Raw genomic sequence first — 18,435 nt, forward strand, 5'->3', positions numbered from 1 at the left:
CGGCCACGTGGCACAGAGAGAGAATCTGTACACTTGAAAGGGGGAGATTACAGGGATGGTGAGACATTGGATTGAACTCAGTCTGTCACAACAGAAAGCAAAACCAGGCTGAACTCAGCTGACACCTGCCCAAGAAGGGAGTATTTAAAGCAGCCCTAGCCAGAGGGGAGTTACACATCCCAGTGGCTGGAACTTGAGCTCCAGCAAGCCTTGCCACCACAGGCTAAAGTGCTCTGGGGCCGTACAGAAACTTGAAAGGCAGTCTAGGCCACAAGGACTGCAACCCTTGGGTGAGTCCTAGTGCTGAACTGGGCTCAGAGCCAGGGGACTTGTGGGACATGTGACCTACTGAGACACCAGCCAGGGTGGCTAAGGGAGTGCTTGCACCACTCCTCCCTCAAGCCCAGGCTGCATGGCTTGTGGCTCCAGAAGAGACCCTTTCCTTCCACTTGAGGAGATGAGAGGGAAGAACAAAGAGGACTTAGTCTTGCATCTTAGATACCAGCTCAGCCACAGTAGGATGGGGCAGCAGTCAGAGTGGCATGGCCCTCTTTCCAGGCCCTAGCTCCTGGATGACATTTCTAGACATACCCTGGGCCAGAAGAGAAACTGCTGCCTTGAAGGGAAGGACTGAGGCTTGGCAGGACCTTGCCTGCTGACTAAAGAGCCTCTGGGCCTTGAATAACCAGCAGTGATACCCAGGTAGTACACCATGGACCTTCAGTGAGACTCTGAGACTTGCTGGCTTCAGGTACCAGCTTGGCCACAGGTGAGGAGAGCAACAAGCAGGCTCTTGGGGTCCCCAATTCCAGGCCTTGGTTCTTGGGTGGCATTTCTGGACCTGTCCTGGGCCAGAGAGGAGCCGCCTGCCATGAAAGGTGACTCCCAAGCCAGGCAGCATTGAGCACAAGCTGACTGAAGAGATTTGGGGCCTTCAGGGAACATCCGTGGTAGCCTGACAGTACTCCTCATGGACCTGTGATGGTGGTGGCCATGGGGTGAGGCTCCTCTGCCTATGGAAAGGGAAGGGAAGAGTAGGAAGGACAGCATCTCATGATTTGCATGCCAGCTCAGCCTCTGTAGAGAAGAACACCAGGTAGACTTCTAAGGTTTTTGACTGTAGTCCCTGGCTCCTGGACAGTACCCCTGGACCCACCCACCCAGGGCCTGGGGAACTCACTGCCCTGAAGGAAGAACACAAACCTGGCTGGTTTTACCATCTTCTGTTTGTAGAGACCTAGGGCCTTGACAGAACATAGGTGGTAGTCAGGTAGTGGTCACAGTGGGCTTTGGGTAAGACCCAGTGCATTCCCAGTGGTGTTAGCCACAGGGATGCTTGTGAACACCCTTGTGTTCTGTTCTAGGTGTCTCAGAATATAGAAAGATACTTTATTTGTTTGGGAGAAAGTAAAAGAAGAAAACAATAATTTCTTCCTCATAATCCTGAGAATTCTTCCAGATCTTATCCAAGACAATCAAGGTAGTATCTCAGTGAGTCTGCAAGAACCACAGTGTTTCTGTTCTTGAGGTGCCCCTAAAGCAGATATGGCTTAGATCACAATACCCAAGTTCTGTTTCAAATATCTGGAAAACCTTCCCAAGAAGGACAGGTACAAACAAGCCCAGACTGCAAAGACTACAATAAATGCCTAACTCTTCAATGTCTAGTTACAGACAGACATCCACAAGTGTCAAGACCATCCAGGAAAACATGACCTCACCAAATGAACTAAATAAAGTACCAGGGACCAATCCTAAAGAAACAGAGACATGTAACCTTTCAGAGAAACAATTCAGAATAGCTGTTTTAAGGAAATTCAAGATGACACAGAGATGGAACTTGGAATTCTATCAGATAAATTTAACAGAGAGATTGAAATAATTAAGAATCTATTGATGAGAGATGTGCAAGTCAAAACTCCAATGAGATATCATCTCATCCTGGGTTTAAATGGCTTTTATCCAAACAACAGGTAATAACAAATGCTGTGAGGATATGAAGAAAAGGGAAGCCTCATACCCTGTTGGTGGGAATGTAAATTAGTATAACCACTATGGAGAACAGTTTCCAGGTTCCTCAAGAAACTAAAGCTAGAGCTACCATATGACCAAGCAATTCCACTGCTGGGTATATACCCAAAAGAAAGGAAATCAGTATATCAAAGATATATCTGCACTCCCATGTTTATTGTAGCACTATTCACAATAGCCCAGGTTTGGATACAACCTAAGCATCCAACAGATGAATGAATAAAGAAAATGTAGTACATATACACTATGGAGTACTATACAGCCATAAAAAAGAATGAGATCCCATCATTTGCAACAACATGGATGGAACTGGAGGTCATTATGTTAAGTGAAATAAGCCAAGCATAGAAAGACAAACTTTGCATGTTCTCACTTATTTATGGGAGATAAAAATTAAAATAATTGAAATCATGGACATAGCAAGTAGAAGGATGTTTACAAGAGGCTGAAGAGGGTAGTGGGGAGGGCAGGGGGTAAGTAAGGATGGTTAATGAGTACAAAATAAAAATAATGAGACCTACAATGGGGACTACAGTCAAAAATAATTTAATTGTACACCTTAAAATAACTAAAAGAGTATAATTGGATTGTTTGTAACACAAAGGATAAATGCTTGAGGGGATGAATGTGCCTGATAAATACTTCATCTGAATTAAATTTAAAGGAGTTTAATTGAGCAATGAACAACTCACGAATTGGGCAGCCCCCAAAATCAGAGCAGATTCACGGAGACTCCAGGGGTGCCTTGTGGGATCAGAACAAATTTATAGACAAAAAAGATAAAGTGATGTATAGGAATTGGAAGTGAGGTAACATAAACAGCAAGATTGGTTACAGCTCACTGTTTGTCTTATTTGAATGCAATTTGAACACTCAGCAGTCTGAGTGGTTGAAGTATGGCTGTTGGGATTGGCCAACACTCGGCTATTGTTACAGGTGCATGCTATTAAGTTAGGTTTTCAGTTTTGTCTGTTAAGCTAGGTTAGTGTTTATCCACAAGGACTCAAATGTAGAAGTATGGAGTCCTTCTCAGGCCATATTTAGTTTGCTTTAACAATTCCCCCCTTTTGGTCATTTTCTCACTTTTGAGAGATTGACCAAAACCTTAGTCATAGATGTTGCTATGACTATCATAAATGTACTTATATAGTTTTGAAACCCACTGGGAAACAGAACAGTAGGTTTTGCAAGGAGGGAATAAGGACTGAGTAGAGGGTACCTCCTTATGCTGGAACATCCTGTTTACAGGAGAAGAAACAAAACCTGGTCTGTTCTAGGATCTATGTGTTTTCTTAAAGCCTTAGTTTGATTATGTCACATTTGGCACAAATGACTCCATTTTAGTTTGGTTTGGTTTGTTGGGGCCTAGTATATAAGCTCAGTCCAAAATAATGGCCTTCCATTTTGTTTTAAAAAATTCCCCCTTTTTGGCCAGGTTCTCACTTAGGTGAGAGTGTGACCAAAACTTAGGGCCTTAGCACCATTCTCAGTTACCATCATTTTGGGTTTCTGGTCTCAGCATGTCATTCATAGGTTACGGCGCTCTCATGGTCACCCATTTTTCAGCATCTGTCATTCCAGTTGAAGACAGACCATTTGACATTCTAGAGATGGCTGCATGCAAGCATTTAAAACCTTTGAGAGAATACAGCACACCAGGGAGACTATTACTATGACTATTGGGAGGATAATGCCAAGAGTTTAGACTATGCTTCTTACTCAGGGTCCCCATAAACCAAACCATATAAAAGTAAATTAAAAAATGAGCTAGAGGAAGAATCTACTTGCTTGACTAAATGGCCTTTTAATGAATCCTCTAGAACTGAATTTTTATAATCTACATTTGATGTATACCTAACGATAGTATGGACCCGTAACAATAGCTGAGTGTTGGCCAATCCCAGTGGCCATACTTCAACCACTCATAGATGCTGAGTGTTCAAACTGCGTTCAAAATAAGGCAAATGCCGAGCTGTAACTAGTCTTAGAGTACTAGTTTCTGTACCTCACTTCCGATTTCTGTACGTCACTTTACCTTTTTTGTCTATAAATTTGTTCTGACCACGAGGTACCCCTGGAGTCTCTGTGAATCTGCTGTGATTCTGGGGGCTGCCTGATTCGCAAATTGTTCATTGCTCAATTAAACTGCTTTAAATTTAATTCAGATGAAGTTTTTCTTTTATCACCCCAGTTACCCTGGTGTGATTATTATGCATTGCATGCCTCTATCAAAATCTCATGTAGCCCATAAATATGTACACCTACTATGTACCCACAATTTTTAAAAAGATCATTAGTGTCTCTAAAATAAGGAAAAGGGGAGTAAAACTAGTCTCTGCCCAACTAAAGGTTTATAATCCTAGCAAACTAGTACTCTAATGAATTTAAATGACCACAAATGATTCCTCAAACTTGGGCAGCACACTGCTAACAAATGAAAAGTTTTTTGATCTGTGGCCTAGTTCATTTTCTTTTGCTATATGCATATGTGTATCTACATATGCACAAGTACGTACACACGCACTGTAGTTACATCACAACACCCCACTCTCATAAGGTGGTATCTCCAAGAAGATGCAGTATTTGAGGCTTCAATTAGTCATCACCCCCTCATTTCGCTGTCAAGTGTCTTCCTAAGTCAAAAGAAAAATTTTGTAGAATACCATTGTGTAATACCATGATGATTTTTTAAGACATCTAGTAACTCAAAAATACTGTTGCTGGCAGAAGCAAGGAAAAGCAAATCTATATCTAACATAATCTAAAATAAGTGTCTATTGCAATGGGAATGAATATCTGCCTTCTCCATAAAGTGTCACTGGTACCTCTCAAATGACATCATTACAGGATGGATGGGTGGGATGCAACTGGGCTGCCGCCTCATCTCCAACTTCTACAAGGCCAGCTTGTGCCAGGGCTGTTTCTGTAAAAGTCTGCTGCACATAAATTTATTTACTAGGTTATCTAATCCCATGGATTCATTACCATCTGCATTCCAGCATTTCTCAAATGTGTTTCTGAGCCCTAGATGTCTTTCCTGATCTTCAGAGTAATATTCAAATGCCTATATCCACTTGGATATCTTTGAACTTACAATATTCAAAACTTCGGATTCCAGCCTCCCACCCCACTCCATTCCACTCCTCACACACTTTTCAGACAGGCTTCCCCTGCAGATTTCCCCATTTCTGTTCATGGCAGCTCCATCCTTCACAGTTGCTCAGACTAAAATCTTGTAGTTTTCTGTAATGCCTCTAATTGTTATTATCTACCACTGACTGACCTTTGATCACCAAATTTTGTCACCTCTACCTTCAAAATAGATGTATCTCACTGCAACCTTTCATCATACTTTCATCATCACTTACCAAGAATATTGCAAACATTATCAAACTGATGTCCTTGCTTCAATCCTTGTTTCCCTACAGACTATTACTACTTGGCTACAAAAGTGACTCCTTTAAAACTGGTTGAGATCATGTCTTTCCTCTGTTCAAAACCCTAAATGGCTCTTATCTACTCAGAATAAAAGGCACAGTCCTTACCATGGCTTAAAGGCCTAGGTGATCCGGTATACCACTCGCATCCCTTGTTCATCCCCAACCACCCAAGCTGTCTCTGATCTCATCTCCTCACCACCCCAGAGCCTTTGCTGACCTTCAAACATGGCATCCACCCTCCCAGACTTGGGGCTTTTGCACCTAATATTCCCTTTGTTTGAAACACACTTATCCCAGACATCTGCCTGGCTTGCGCACTCATATCTTTATGAGTTCAGATTTCACCTCCACAGACAGGCCTCTTCTGACTGCCCTATATGAAACAGCACCCCCTTTTCTAGCACTCCCTTATTAATGTATGATGGTATTTATCATGTATTTGTCTCCTCTGATAAATATTTACCATATATTTGTCTCTACTACCCACTGCACGAGTATAAGATTTTTTATCTATGTTGGTCACTGATGAATCTGCAGCCTCCTAGAAGACTGACACGTGGTGTGCACTCGATGAATGAACTAAGGCTAACTTTACCCCAGCATTTCCATCTCCATAAGTCTGAGTTCTAAAACATTTCTGGCTTCTCAAGTTGACTTACCATGAGCTGCTATTGAATGTAGGTTTGTATTAACTAAGCAAGCAAACAGAGTCAAACATGTCTTCTCAAGATAGCCTATTTAATCTATAATTTCTGGTAAATATACCTATACCAGTAAATTCAGTCACATCTAAAATTGTTTCTTCTTAGCAACCTCAGTCTCTCTCTACATGTCTTGTCCGGCCTTCTGCTGATATAAGTTAGCAAAGTTGTGCAAAGCCTTCTCTTTCCATTAGACTTTAGGATTGATATTGGGGCATGTCCTGATGGCACATCTGGAGATGCTGATGAGTGGGATGAAGGAGCCTAAGGGAGAATTTAGAGTGTTCCCCCAGGAAAGAAAGCAGCAGTGCCCTCCTGCAAGAGGACATCTTTATCAATGTCAGGGGAGGGACTACTTCAAAAAGCAAGGAGGGCCCAGTCATGTTTGGGAACTCGGGATATTCCAGGTTTTCAAAGTATACCCATTTCCTCTCATTTCTACCTCTTTCCAGTCAATCAACAAAAGAGACCTGGCAAAATTAAGACTTAGTAGACATTGTGATCTGGAAATGCACAGAATGAAATTGAAGTTGGGAATTGGCCACCTCGGCTTGTTACCTCTGGGGAGAGGGACAGGATTGAAATTGAAGTGGTTTGTGAAGGAGTCTTTATTTTAATCTGTAGCTTCTTAAAAAATTAAAGGATTCATGCATTTTATATTAAAATTAATTTCAAAATTATAAGTAGTATGAAAAATAGTGCTTTTTTCTTCAGGAATTCAGTAGGCTGGAACAATCACTATTGGGCAGGCACAGCAATATGGCTCTGTGTGACATGTCCCCACAGGCATGTTCCTAGGACCCCTTCTAAAAATTTGCCACTGTTATGTTCCCAGTCCCATGGTATACAGTAAGTCCTCACTTAACATCATGGATAGGTTCTTGGAAACAGCAACTTTAAGCAAAAACAACATATTGTATGCCATAGGAACTTCATTCTTGTTTATGTCAGTTAGCTTATGGTAAAATTGGTTTTCTTACATGGTATTTTGTTTTAACGTCGCTGTTTACGAGAACCTATCAACAGCGTGAAGTGAAGACTTACTGTATTTGATCCTGTCTTGCCATATTCTCCCTGGCTGTGATTGCTTCTCACCTATGTTCACAATCTCTCAGATCCTCAGATTTGACCCTACCCATTACTTCCCCAGTCATAACTGTGGCCTCTTTAGACTACAACTCTTTCTCTGTGGCAACATATTATTAATCACTTTGAATAACAATACTCATATCTCGAATTTCCTTTACTCCTATTCAAACATTGATTTCAGGATAGAACTTAGACAATATTGAATAATAGATAATAAGGAATATATAGGCTGGCATAGGATCAAGGCGAGGTGCCAGGACCCCACCTACTGTCATCAGAGAACTCTGCCAATAAGAGATAACTATTTAGGGCCGGGCGCGGTGGCTCACGCCTGTAATCCCAGCACTTTGGGAGGCCGAGGCGGGCAGATCACAAGGTCAGGAGATCGAGACCATCCTGGCTAACACGGTGAAACAGAGCGAGACTCCGTCTCAAAAAAAAAAAAAAAAATTTGAGGATGATTTTTTGTATCTGTCACCCAGGTTGGAGTGCAGTGGCACAATCTTGGCTCACTGCAACCTCTGTCTCCCAGGTTCAAGCAATTCTCCAGCCTCAGTTTCCTGAGTAGCTAGGACTACAGGCGTGAGCCACCACACTTCGCTAATTTTTGTATTTTTAGTAGAGATGGGGTTTCACCATGTTGGCCAGGCTGATCTTGAATTCCTGACCTCACATGATCCGCCCACCTCGACCTCCCAAAGTGCTGGGATTACAGGCATGCGCCACTACACCCAGCTGGTGATGATGATTTTTAAAATATATTTATATGTGTTCTAGGTGCTTTATATATATTGTTTAATCCTCTCAATAACTCTAACAGGCAGATTCTATTACTAGTCCTATTTTATAATTGAAGGAACCGAAGAACATTAAGTGACTTGCCCAGGATCATACAGCTTGCAAATAGTGGAACTGAAATTCAAACCAGGAAGGCTAGCTCCTGAGTTCCCGCTGTTAATCATGGGTGATAAGACAAAACCCAGTAAAGAAAGAGGATGGCATTTTATCTAGACCAAGGAAACAGTATACTAAAGGCAGTGAAAACATTAGAAAACATGGTTTGTTTGAGTACAACAAGGCATTTAGTATGGCAGAAGTATAAGTAGTAAAAATCAGTTCATGAAGGGACTTATTTGCCAGATTTTATCTTATGGAAAATAAGGCATTGTTGGAAGTTTTAAGTGGGACGATAACATGATCAGAATTGTACTTTTGAACAATCCCCCTGGTGGGGATGAAAGTTGGACTGGAATAGACTGAAACCAGAGGTGCAGACTATTCAGATGTGTTTGTGTTGTCCTGAGGATATGATGAGGGCTAACCAGAGCAGCAACACTAATAACGGAAAAAGAGGAGAGGAAGTTGAATGCCACAAAATGAAACCGAAACTTTTGTATTTCAAATGTTTCAACAGTATTCTAGAGAGAAGTAAGATAATGGTGTTCCTCTATTTGCCTCTGACTTCTTGTTAATGAAATAGTACTCATTAAAGTCTTGGGAGTCACAGATATTGTTTAGCTTAGGTAAGCATTTTACAACTTTTCAGACACAAGTACATAAATATTATTTTACAACCAAAAATATTTAATGTTTCCAAATTGAAGAATAGATGTGATAATTAAATCTTTTATAAAGTTTTAAAAAGACATGAAACATAAACCTAATTATACATAAAAGAAAAGAATTTTAAACAAGAGCTTATTGTGATGACATTACTCATAACTTTTACCTTTAAAACCTTTTCTTGAGTAGCTATTCAAAAGTAAAGACCGCAAATTTTGTTGCTCAGATATTTCTTATGTTTTGTATATTTAAGCTCTTTATTTATTGAACAGATGTGTCATTAATTGATTTGGAGCATTACTATTAGTAAAATTTGATTTTTTCCCTCAGTCATCGGTAAATCAGCTCCACCTGGAATTTCTAAGGACCCAGTTTTAGTCAATATTTTCAAGGAATGATAACATCAGAAATACAGTCTTAAAATTAAGATAACAAATATTAGCCATCAAAATGGAACCAAGACAAGATTCTAATGTTTGTAAATAGTCAATCCATATTTGTGAACATTAGCATATGTTAGTGAATAGTTAAGGCAAAAGACTCTAGCAGATAGCTATTTCCATCAACATGTTAAATGTTAAAAAAGTCTAGAATTATTGGTAACATGAAATGATTCCAAGACGGAATTTCTGTGTTACAGAATTTACTAGAAAAGTGCTGTGAAAGTAGAATGAAAAATAAAATGATCCCTTGAAATAATGCGGAAAGATAGGACAAGCTTTTGGATATTTACATAGATTAGTGAATTAGGTGCAAAATTCTCCTGAAGTTATACCTAGTTCCCATTAAATCAGTGGATACTCTGGATATGAGCATATATACCTTTCTTTAGAACTGTATTTTGTGATAAATCCATTTTTACTTATAGGAATTTACTTAAACTTATACACACATTAATTATATATACTAAATGAAAACGACCTTATCTGAAACAAATACATTGTATAATATCAAAACGTTTTTAGTCTTTTTTAAAAAGCAAAAAGTGAAAAAACAACATTAGTTACATCATTTACATTTGGTATCCCACCTAATAGATACACAGCTTTTGAAATCTACAATATTTTACATTTTGGTCATCATTTAATGCTATTTGCATTCCTCTTGCTTTAACATTTTAATAGCATTTGTGATATATCATGTTTAACTGAAAGCTTTGGGTTATGTATTTTAAAGGAATATCTCTTTTTGACTAAATAGTTCTGTAAGGGCCTAATATTTGAAAAATTAACTTGTTACCTGAAGCAATGATCCTCCCTAATCATTTTAAAATAATGGGTAAAGATGCATCTTTGTAAATATATTTTGAAAACTTGGTTAGTGTATTAGAAACAGACATCAGAAACTTAAATTTATTTCTAGGACTGGCATACACTACAGCGAAATACTTCAAATGTTACTCTAGAGCATTTTTTAAAATATGAAGAATATTGCTGTTCTCTCTGAGATGATCCCTTTTTTACAATGATGAAATTAAACACATTTAAAAAGTCTTTTAAATATTATATATAGCATTCCAGAATTACTGAATGAATTATAAAAATTACAGATATTTCTGTTTGGGTAAAAATCTCTCTTAATTTCTAATAGTAAAATAAGCAATCTACCAGTCAGGGTTGAAATATATAGTATTTGAACTACTGTTCTATATATTTCAAAATTCATGTTTTCTATTTGTCCTAGGAAAACTTAGCCTTCTATGAAGTGAATCACTTAATGATATTATTGCTTTGGATATAAAATTGGCCTCAGAGTATTATAGCCTATAAGTAAATGCTTCATTCCCCACATACCCCTAACCTGCCAGAAAAAAACAAAAAACAAACAAAAACAACCTACCAGTAGTCTAGTACAGTAGTGAGCAATCTTAAATTAAAAGCTATTGTTTACACAGAGCAGAGGAAGATAATTTTCATGTTAAAGCAGTTTTCAACATCAAACATCTAAGGAGTTCTAAACTGTAAATGAATTACCTTTAAACCTGGTCTTCACAGTTACATTGCTTTCTGAATGTAGCATAATGTGACATTATGGTACCACATTTTTAAACGGTTTAAATGATAATTATTTTACATTTCATGAATGATAGATGAACAAGTTTAATTATATATGTATTAGTTCCCTTAGTCTGCGAACTAAAATGCTGTAGGGTTGTTCTGTTGCAAAGTAAATGCTAAATAAAGTTTATCTCAGAATGAAGATTACCCAAATAATTATAGCCTGAAAAGGGTGATATACCTTCAGATGAGCTTAAATCATGGCCCAAATACAGATAACTTAGTGTAGAATCTAGCCTACTGAATAAAATTTATTATTTTTTTGTTTGAGACAGAGTTTCGCTCTGTCACCCAGACTGGAGTGCAGTGGCTCAGTCTTGGCTCACTGCAACCTCTTCCTCTCAGGTTCAAGTGATTCTCCTGCCTCAGCCTCCCGAATAGCTAGGATTACAGGCATGTACCACCATGCCCAGCTAATTTTTGTATTTTTAATAGAGACAGCGTTTCACATGTTGGCCAGGCTGGCCTCAAACTCCTGACCTCAACTGATCTGCCCGCCTTGACATTCCAAAGTGCTGGGATTACAGGCGTGAGCTACCACACCCAGCCAACAATTATTTTTTAAATATAGCAAGTAATACAAGCAATAGAAAATGTTTCAATTAATAGAAATTAAGAGAATTATAAATAAATCTAATGTATAATTCTCAATATTCCTAATTGCTTGCAAGTGTCCAGTGGATAACAGCATAACAACAAAGGACCCCTTTAAAATGCATTGTTTTTCAGCTTTATTTCAAATGCTGTGTAGCATAAGAACCTGGCAGTCAGACATCATTTTTTAGCTATGAAAAATATGAAACAAGGCATATTCTAAAATGCTGAAGGAATTAATTGTCCTGTTAGATAACGAATACCTGGAGGAATGAACAGAGTGATTTATGGCTTAAAGTGCTTGGGTCTGATCATCATCTTAGCCTCTTTGAAGGAGGACTTGTAGCCACCAGGGTGTGCCTCACTTACACCAGGCCAGGTGCCCCAGAAAATCCCATTACGGACACCTCTGTATTTTTGGTGATAATATTTGCCATTTAAGTTTGCAGAAAGACATGCGTCAAACCACCAGCCTGAACTGTAGTACAGCCCACAGTTCCCAGAAGGATATCGATCATTGTCTTTATCTGGGGTGGTGAAAAACTTCAGATCATGGTTGTAATGTTTGTTGAAACGTAACGCATCTCCAGCTGTGCCATTATAGTTACCAACGTGTAAACGGTATTTGAGAAACTCATTGGCCACGTAAAACTGATCATACAAGGCATATAGTTTGACACCATTAAAGTCTTCAAGATCTATTCTCAGAATCATTTCCTTACTCTTGGTCAGAAGATGAATTTTATCGTTCCCCAGCCAAAATTCCCTTCTGAGGTTTCCAAAGCCTGCTTTGTAGTCTTGCCATGTTCTGGTGAAGTTGGTGCTCCCATCGAGACGTGCCTGCAGCACTGTCCAGCCTCCCCCCATGGTCTCCATGTCACAGTAAACTTCAAAGCTACGATTTTTGGGATCAGGTGTAACTCTGTAGGTCTCACTGCTTCTTTTGCCTATTGCATAGTAGTCAGAGCAATCTTTATATATTAGATGTTGAACTGAAGAGGAAGAAAAGGAAGGCATTGGATCTTGTTAATAGAAACCATGCATCTGAAGAATTCTTTATATGTACAAAAGCAGTTTGATAATTCAATCAATGGCAGTAATGAAACTTTACTAAACTTACTTGAACCTGTTTAGCAAATGCTTGTTAAGGCCTCAGAAAAAGAACCTGATGTTATGAAGCAGAAAGGACCTCTAATATACTCTTGGTTGGTAGTAATAATGACAGCATCAATAGCAAACAACAATAAGAAAATAAATTACAATTTTAATAATTTAATATTATTTAGTGAGGCCTACCTATATGTTCTAGGCATGCTGCCAGACTGGATAACATTTTCATACTGAATCTGAACATTGACCTTATGATGTAGGCATTACTGCCAGTCTGTATGTGAGGATATTTAGGCATAAAGGTCAGTGGCTTGCCCAACTTCACACAAGCTTTAAGTGGCAAAGCCAGGACACTAACTCAGATCTGGCTGGCAGCAAAGCTTTGTTCTCAATCATTGCATTCCTTGGTCCTAAAAATCAGATGATTCCTACTCTCCCAGAACTGTATTCCATGCATACAGAGGAAGCATAGGCTGCTATTGTCTTTCACCTAAAGGGGCTGATAGCCTCTACTGTCAGAAGGTTTTATAGGATATATTCCAAATGATGTGTTAAAATCCTAATGGATAGCGTTGATCATAAATTCATGTTTATTTTACTTGACAGCTATATAAAGAAGCTCAAGTGAAAAAGAAATATCTTTTTCAATAATATACCAATATTCTTATTCTGTGTTATCTAGGAAAGTAGCCACTATTTCACATGTTGGGTTTCTAGAAAGAAACAACAGGTGACTATTTTGAGGATAAGCATAATAATCAGTAACAAAGTTCTGTGTGAATCAAAGACATATTTACTCCTAGATAGTTTTTGTTAAAATGTGTGACAAATAAGGTAAATTTAATATGAGATACCCTAAGGCATACAAATCTATCCCTGTATATTTAGAGCTCAGAATATTCAGTTATTTCCCCCAAAACATTTAGAAGAAAAATAGACAATAGAGTCTTGTTCATATCATGACAAGTTGCCATGCAGCATCTAATCTAATGTATACCCACAGATGTCACCTAAGAGGTGAACCTCAGATTCGCAGTGTGCCACATACATTCAGATGCAGGTTGCCAGGAGTATTAGCAACAGAGGTCCTTGAAAATATGACCCTTCCCTCCTTCACTGGCAGATGCCCTGGGGATGGAGCATGCCTGAGATACTGTCTCTAAATGAAAGTGATCTCCGCCCTGTCCCTTCAACCTCACATTCACGGTAAGTAGAGCTCCAAATGCAGAGATGGCTTTCCCAAGTATAAGGAGACAGCAACAGTGGTCCCAGTGACTCAGGTGAAAAGCCAAGGTTTGGGGAGCCAATGCCACTGTTAGTTCATGGGTGGAGTAGGCGATTAAGTCTGTGGAATTTCGCATGTGTTTATTAAAGTTAATTCAAGTAATTTGGATGATGAGGATGGGTTCTACTTTTATCTGCTTGAATTCTAACTTCAGGTAAAAGAGAAAGAAATAAGAATATATTCCTTCCCTTAGTGGCATGCCAAAACTCTCCCCTTAAAACATTTTTTGTGCCAGTAGGTCTCAAAGCAAAAATGTTTGCACACGTATGAAACTGCTTTTATTCCATCTGTAAACTCTCCCATTTTCTCCAGATAGTTGGGATTAAGAACTACAGATTAATTGCTAAAATCTTTCAAAGACCTCTTTAGCCATGAGAAGTGGCAGTGAGCCAATCACAAGAAAAACTGATTTCCAACAAACAAGGCACAATTGTGAATCTTATCTTTATTGTTTTCAAACACCTCATTGAAGAGACAAGTTAAATGCACTAAAACATCAAGAAATTCTCTCTACTTCCGCTTGCATGTAGGTCTGGCATTAGCAAATAAGATCTTAAAATTGAAAGTGACTTCTAGTGGATACAAAACTATGATTTTTATAATTAGGTCATATATTATTTATGTGGTCATATTTGAGAAGATAATTACTTTTCCTGTGCACCTTGATAAATAAAAGACTTAATCTGTCATCTATTTAACTTAGATTAATGTTTATAGATACTCTCTATATAACATTTATGAACATATGATAAGAAAACACTATTATACATACCTGGACGTGACTGTATTTGTTCTTGGCTGGGACACTTTGAACATTTGCCATCCAAACTATTGACAACAAATGTTAGATTTGCCACTTTGCTGTCAACATAATTTTCTATGTTGTTCATATTTACAAGATTCAGCTTCTCTAGGCGACCATGAAGTACATTGATCTCCTCTTTGGCATTCTTTAGCTCAGAGGACAGCTTGTTAACCTCACTCTCTAATTCTCTAACTCTGTTATCACCAACCTCTCCCGGGGCTCCTGTACTGGGTAACAGCAGTCCATTTCTGCCTGGGTCTCCGTTGTCATCAGCCTGCAGCTTGCAGTCTTGGCAAGATTTCTTTAGACTGTTTACGATTTCCTTGAGGTTCTGGACTTCTTTGAACACCTCCTCGATCCTGCTGAATTGCTTCGGGAGCTGAATAGTCAAGGGGGGCAGGCTTACCTGGTAGGGGCACTCCCCTGCCTCTTCGCATTTCCCTCTGCTTTCTAGTCTCACTGGGCAGATGTCCTTTGCTCTTTCATCTTTAATTTCTTCTGTTTCATTGTTTGCCACAACCAAAAAACTGTAAGTGGCAAGAACAGCTGAGCTCAGCCAGTACCAGTTAGCCAGCTTCATCTTAACAGTGCTGCTCACCCCAGCAGGGAGTGTGCAGGACTGGAGCTGCTTTAATAGCGGCAGCTGCCTGAGTCAGGCTTTCTGTGTTCCCAGAAAAGGGTGGGAGCGTTTGCATCACAAGTTTTAGAAACGCACAGGAAGAGGAGATAGCCCTCATCAAAGGCAGTTTGCCAAAAACTGTAACTTACTCTCAATAGAAATAACATGCATTGAAATTATTATAGTCAAATGTACATAGTCAACAAGAATCACTTTCATACTATATTTTATCAAGCATAAGAAAAGTCTTACATTTCTAAAATAATTTGGTATACTTACGCTTGAAGTAAATAATTATACTTCACTGGAAAAACAGTTTTTAAAGATAAAAAGTAAGAGCTAGTTATCCAAACTGTCTGCAAAACAGAAACGTTACTAAAATGAAAATGGTCCTTTTTTCTTCTTAGAATGGGGCATGGGAGAGCCTGTATTTTCTTCATGTTGGACTTTCAGGTGAAATCTTAAGCACCTTTAGAAGTTTCTAAGTATAACAAAGTACAGCTTTCTGACTATTGTAATTGACTTTTGCTTCATCTACTTGAAAAAGAGAAGAAAACTGGTAGAGAAAAAAGTGCTACTTTCTATTCCTTTGTAGCATAGTGTATATAAATGTCTTAAGTGCCTAAGACCCATTTAAAAGGACATCATTGTCTTTCATCAAAACCAATAGCTGCCTCCTTTGCCCTTGGACATTTTGGTAATTGTACTGTCATCTTCCACAGCTGCTCAAATGTGAATCTTTGAGCTGTGCCAGTCTCCGTCCTGAACTTCTCTTGCCTATAACATCTTTGCCCTTTCTTTCTGCAGGTAGCCCTGGCAGGCCGGCCTCTTGCTTCTGTCTCCACGCTGGTTCCTCCATCTGCTCTCTGGGCCACTTGGTATATCAGCTTGTTCAAAACATGCAGTACTAATGATAATCATTTTGTAACTTTCTCTTCAGAGGCTGAAGTCAGGAAAGAGGAACAGCTTCAATTAGAGAAACCACCTCCTTTTAATTTGTTTTGCATGTTGACATCTCATAAGATTTCTTGTTTAAAAAGGGTTTTTTTGCTTCAAAAATAATTTCAAAATGACTGACAAAATGACTGACATGAGCAAAAATCTAAATGTTTTATTGTATTACTTAAAACACTCTGTAGCCTATATCATATTTGTTTCTTTAACCTGATTTCCTGTGACTTTTCTATATATCCTCTTAATTTTAGCCAAATCCTATTCACGTTCTCAAAATGTTGGCAGACTCTCTTTACACTTCCGTGACTGTATTTATTCTCGCATACTCAGGAGACCTGGCTTCCAACCCTAGATCTACCTCTGATGGTATAAACAGATCATCAACGTTACTGAGCCTTTGTTCCTGTAGCTGTAGCGGAGGAATTTAGCTATGTCTTCCCTCGTACAGGAATGATAGTTACGCAAACTTGGAGCACTTGGCTGGGCGTGGTGGTTCACGCCTGTAATCCCAGCACATTGGGAGGCCGAGGCAGGTGGATAACCTGAGATCAGGAGTTCGAGACGAACCTGACCAACATGGTGAAACCCCATCTCTATTAAAAAAAAAAAAAAAAAAAAAAAATTAGCTGTGCGTGGTGGCGTGTGCCTGTAATCCCAGCTACTCAGGAGGCTGAGGCAGGAGAATCGCTTGAACCCAGGAGGTAGAGGTTGCAGTGAGCCTAGATCATAGCACTGCACTCCAGCCTGGGCAATAAGAGTGAAACTGCATCCCCCCCACCCCCACCCCACCCCCCAAAAAAGAAAAAAAAAAAAAAACTTGGAGCACTTAAGAAAAAAAAATGCAGTGTATAAATGTAACATTCTTCCCAAACAAATTGGTCAAACATGTTCTACACACCTTATGACTTATTTTCTTCCATCTTCATACAGCTCTTTCAAAAATTGTTTTTCTCTTCATTCCATTCAATATATTCAATTTTAGACAAAAACTTTTTAGCTAAAAATATCTATTTAATCCCCTAACACCTAACCTCATTTCTCTCTCCTCACCTATTTTCAAGCTGTGACACTTCCCTTTTGGGAAGTAAGAAATGAAACAATAGATAATTTAAAAAAGGAGAAATGGTGACAACATAGGTTTAAAAAAAACATTTTGTCAAGTAGAAATATATAGGAAAGATATTTAGTTTCTAGTCCTTAAGGGCATTGTTAAATGTCCTTCACTGACTAGAGTATAAATCCCTACATTGAGTTAGTAAAGTATTTATTAAGGATCTTCTGTGTACTCAGCACTATGCTAGAGCATATATAAGATGCATGCCATAGGCACTTTCATTCACTCATTCATTCCTCATACATATATTGATATCCTATATATTTATTCATTATAAATTAACTCTGCGCCCTCTGCATGCAAAGCCACTATTCCAGGCACTTGGTCCACACTGGTGAACAAATCAGACAAAAATCCCTTTTTCCTTCTTAAAAAGGGGCATTAAGGACCTGGTATTTTCTTCACGTTGGACTTTCAAATGAAATCTTAAGTACTTTTTAAAGTTTCTAAACCTAACAGAAGTATAGCTTTTGGACTCTTGTAGTGGGCTTTTGGTTCATCTGTTTGAATCAGAAATTTGCATGTCAAGCACTGCTGCTGGTTTTTGGCTAGTCACACCCCAGTTAACCAAGGGCCAATGGCACAGTTCCACCTAAAAAGCTTGGATGCGCTTTCAGAACTGGCTTCTGTCCCTTCAGGATCCATAAAAATTCCCCAACATATGGGTACAGAACTGCTCTATTGACCAGTTTCATTGACACTGATAGGTGATCTGCTAGGTTCTCGGTTTAGAAAGTCATTTGGCCACTGACTGGAAGGCAGATGCTAAGTGACTACCACGTGAAAGAGGCTCGACTCCCCTAATAAGTGTATAGCTCATGGTGGCAGGGTGTTGTGCTGCCTCGACAGTTCCTACCTGCACTTGCAGATGAGCAAAGAAAGGGCTCAAAGCAATAAATGACTTGCCTGGTCATTTTACAGTTTTCAGTTCTGGTTTAGAGTTTTTAAGAGACAGCTGGAATTTGAACTTGTATGCGATTCAAAGTTCATATCTTTTCTCTTTGCCACATTGCCACATAGGAGGAAAGATAACATGGGGAGGGTATGTTAGAACTACGTGGAAAGCCTGTGCT

General features: G+C 39.0%; 2 protein-coding genes across 8 annotated transcripts in view; one reads left to right on the top strand and one right to left on the bottom strand.

Moving 5' to 3' along the window:
* Nucleotides 1–18,435, top strand: part of CCDC146 (coiled-coil domain containing 146) — a 189,832-nt gene that overhangs the window by 63,436 nt on the left and 107,961 nt on the right. The window lies entirely within an intron of this gene.
* FGL2 (fibrinogen like 2) lies at nt 8,825–15,847 on the bottom strand. The gene is made up of 2 exons (XM_050782771.1): nt 14,643–15,847; nt 8,825–12,467 (listed from the first exon to the last, which is right to left on the bottom strand). The coding sequence occupies exons 1-2, from the start codon at nt 15,253–15,255 to the stop codon at nt 11,761–11,763; spliced, it is 1,320 nt and encodes a 439-aa protein (XP_050638728.1). The 5' UTR covers nt 15,256–15,847; the 3' UTR covers nt 8,825–11,760.

Source organism: Macaca thibetana, chromosome 3, assembly GCF_024542745.1.
Source record: "Macaca thibetana thibetana isolate TM-01 chromosome 3, ASM2454274v1, whole genome shotgun sequence".
Lineage (NCBI taxonomy): Eukaryota > Metazoa > Chordata > Mammalia > Primates > Cercopithecidae > Macaca > Macaca thibetana.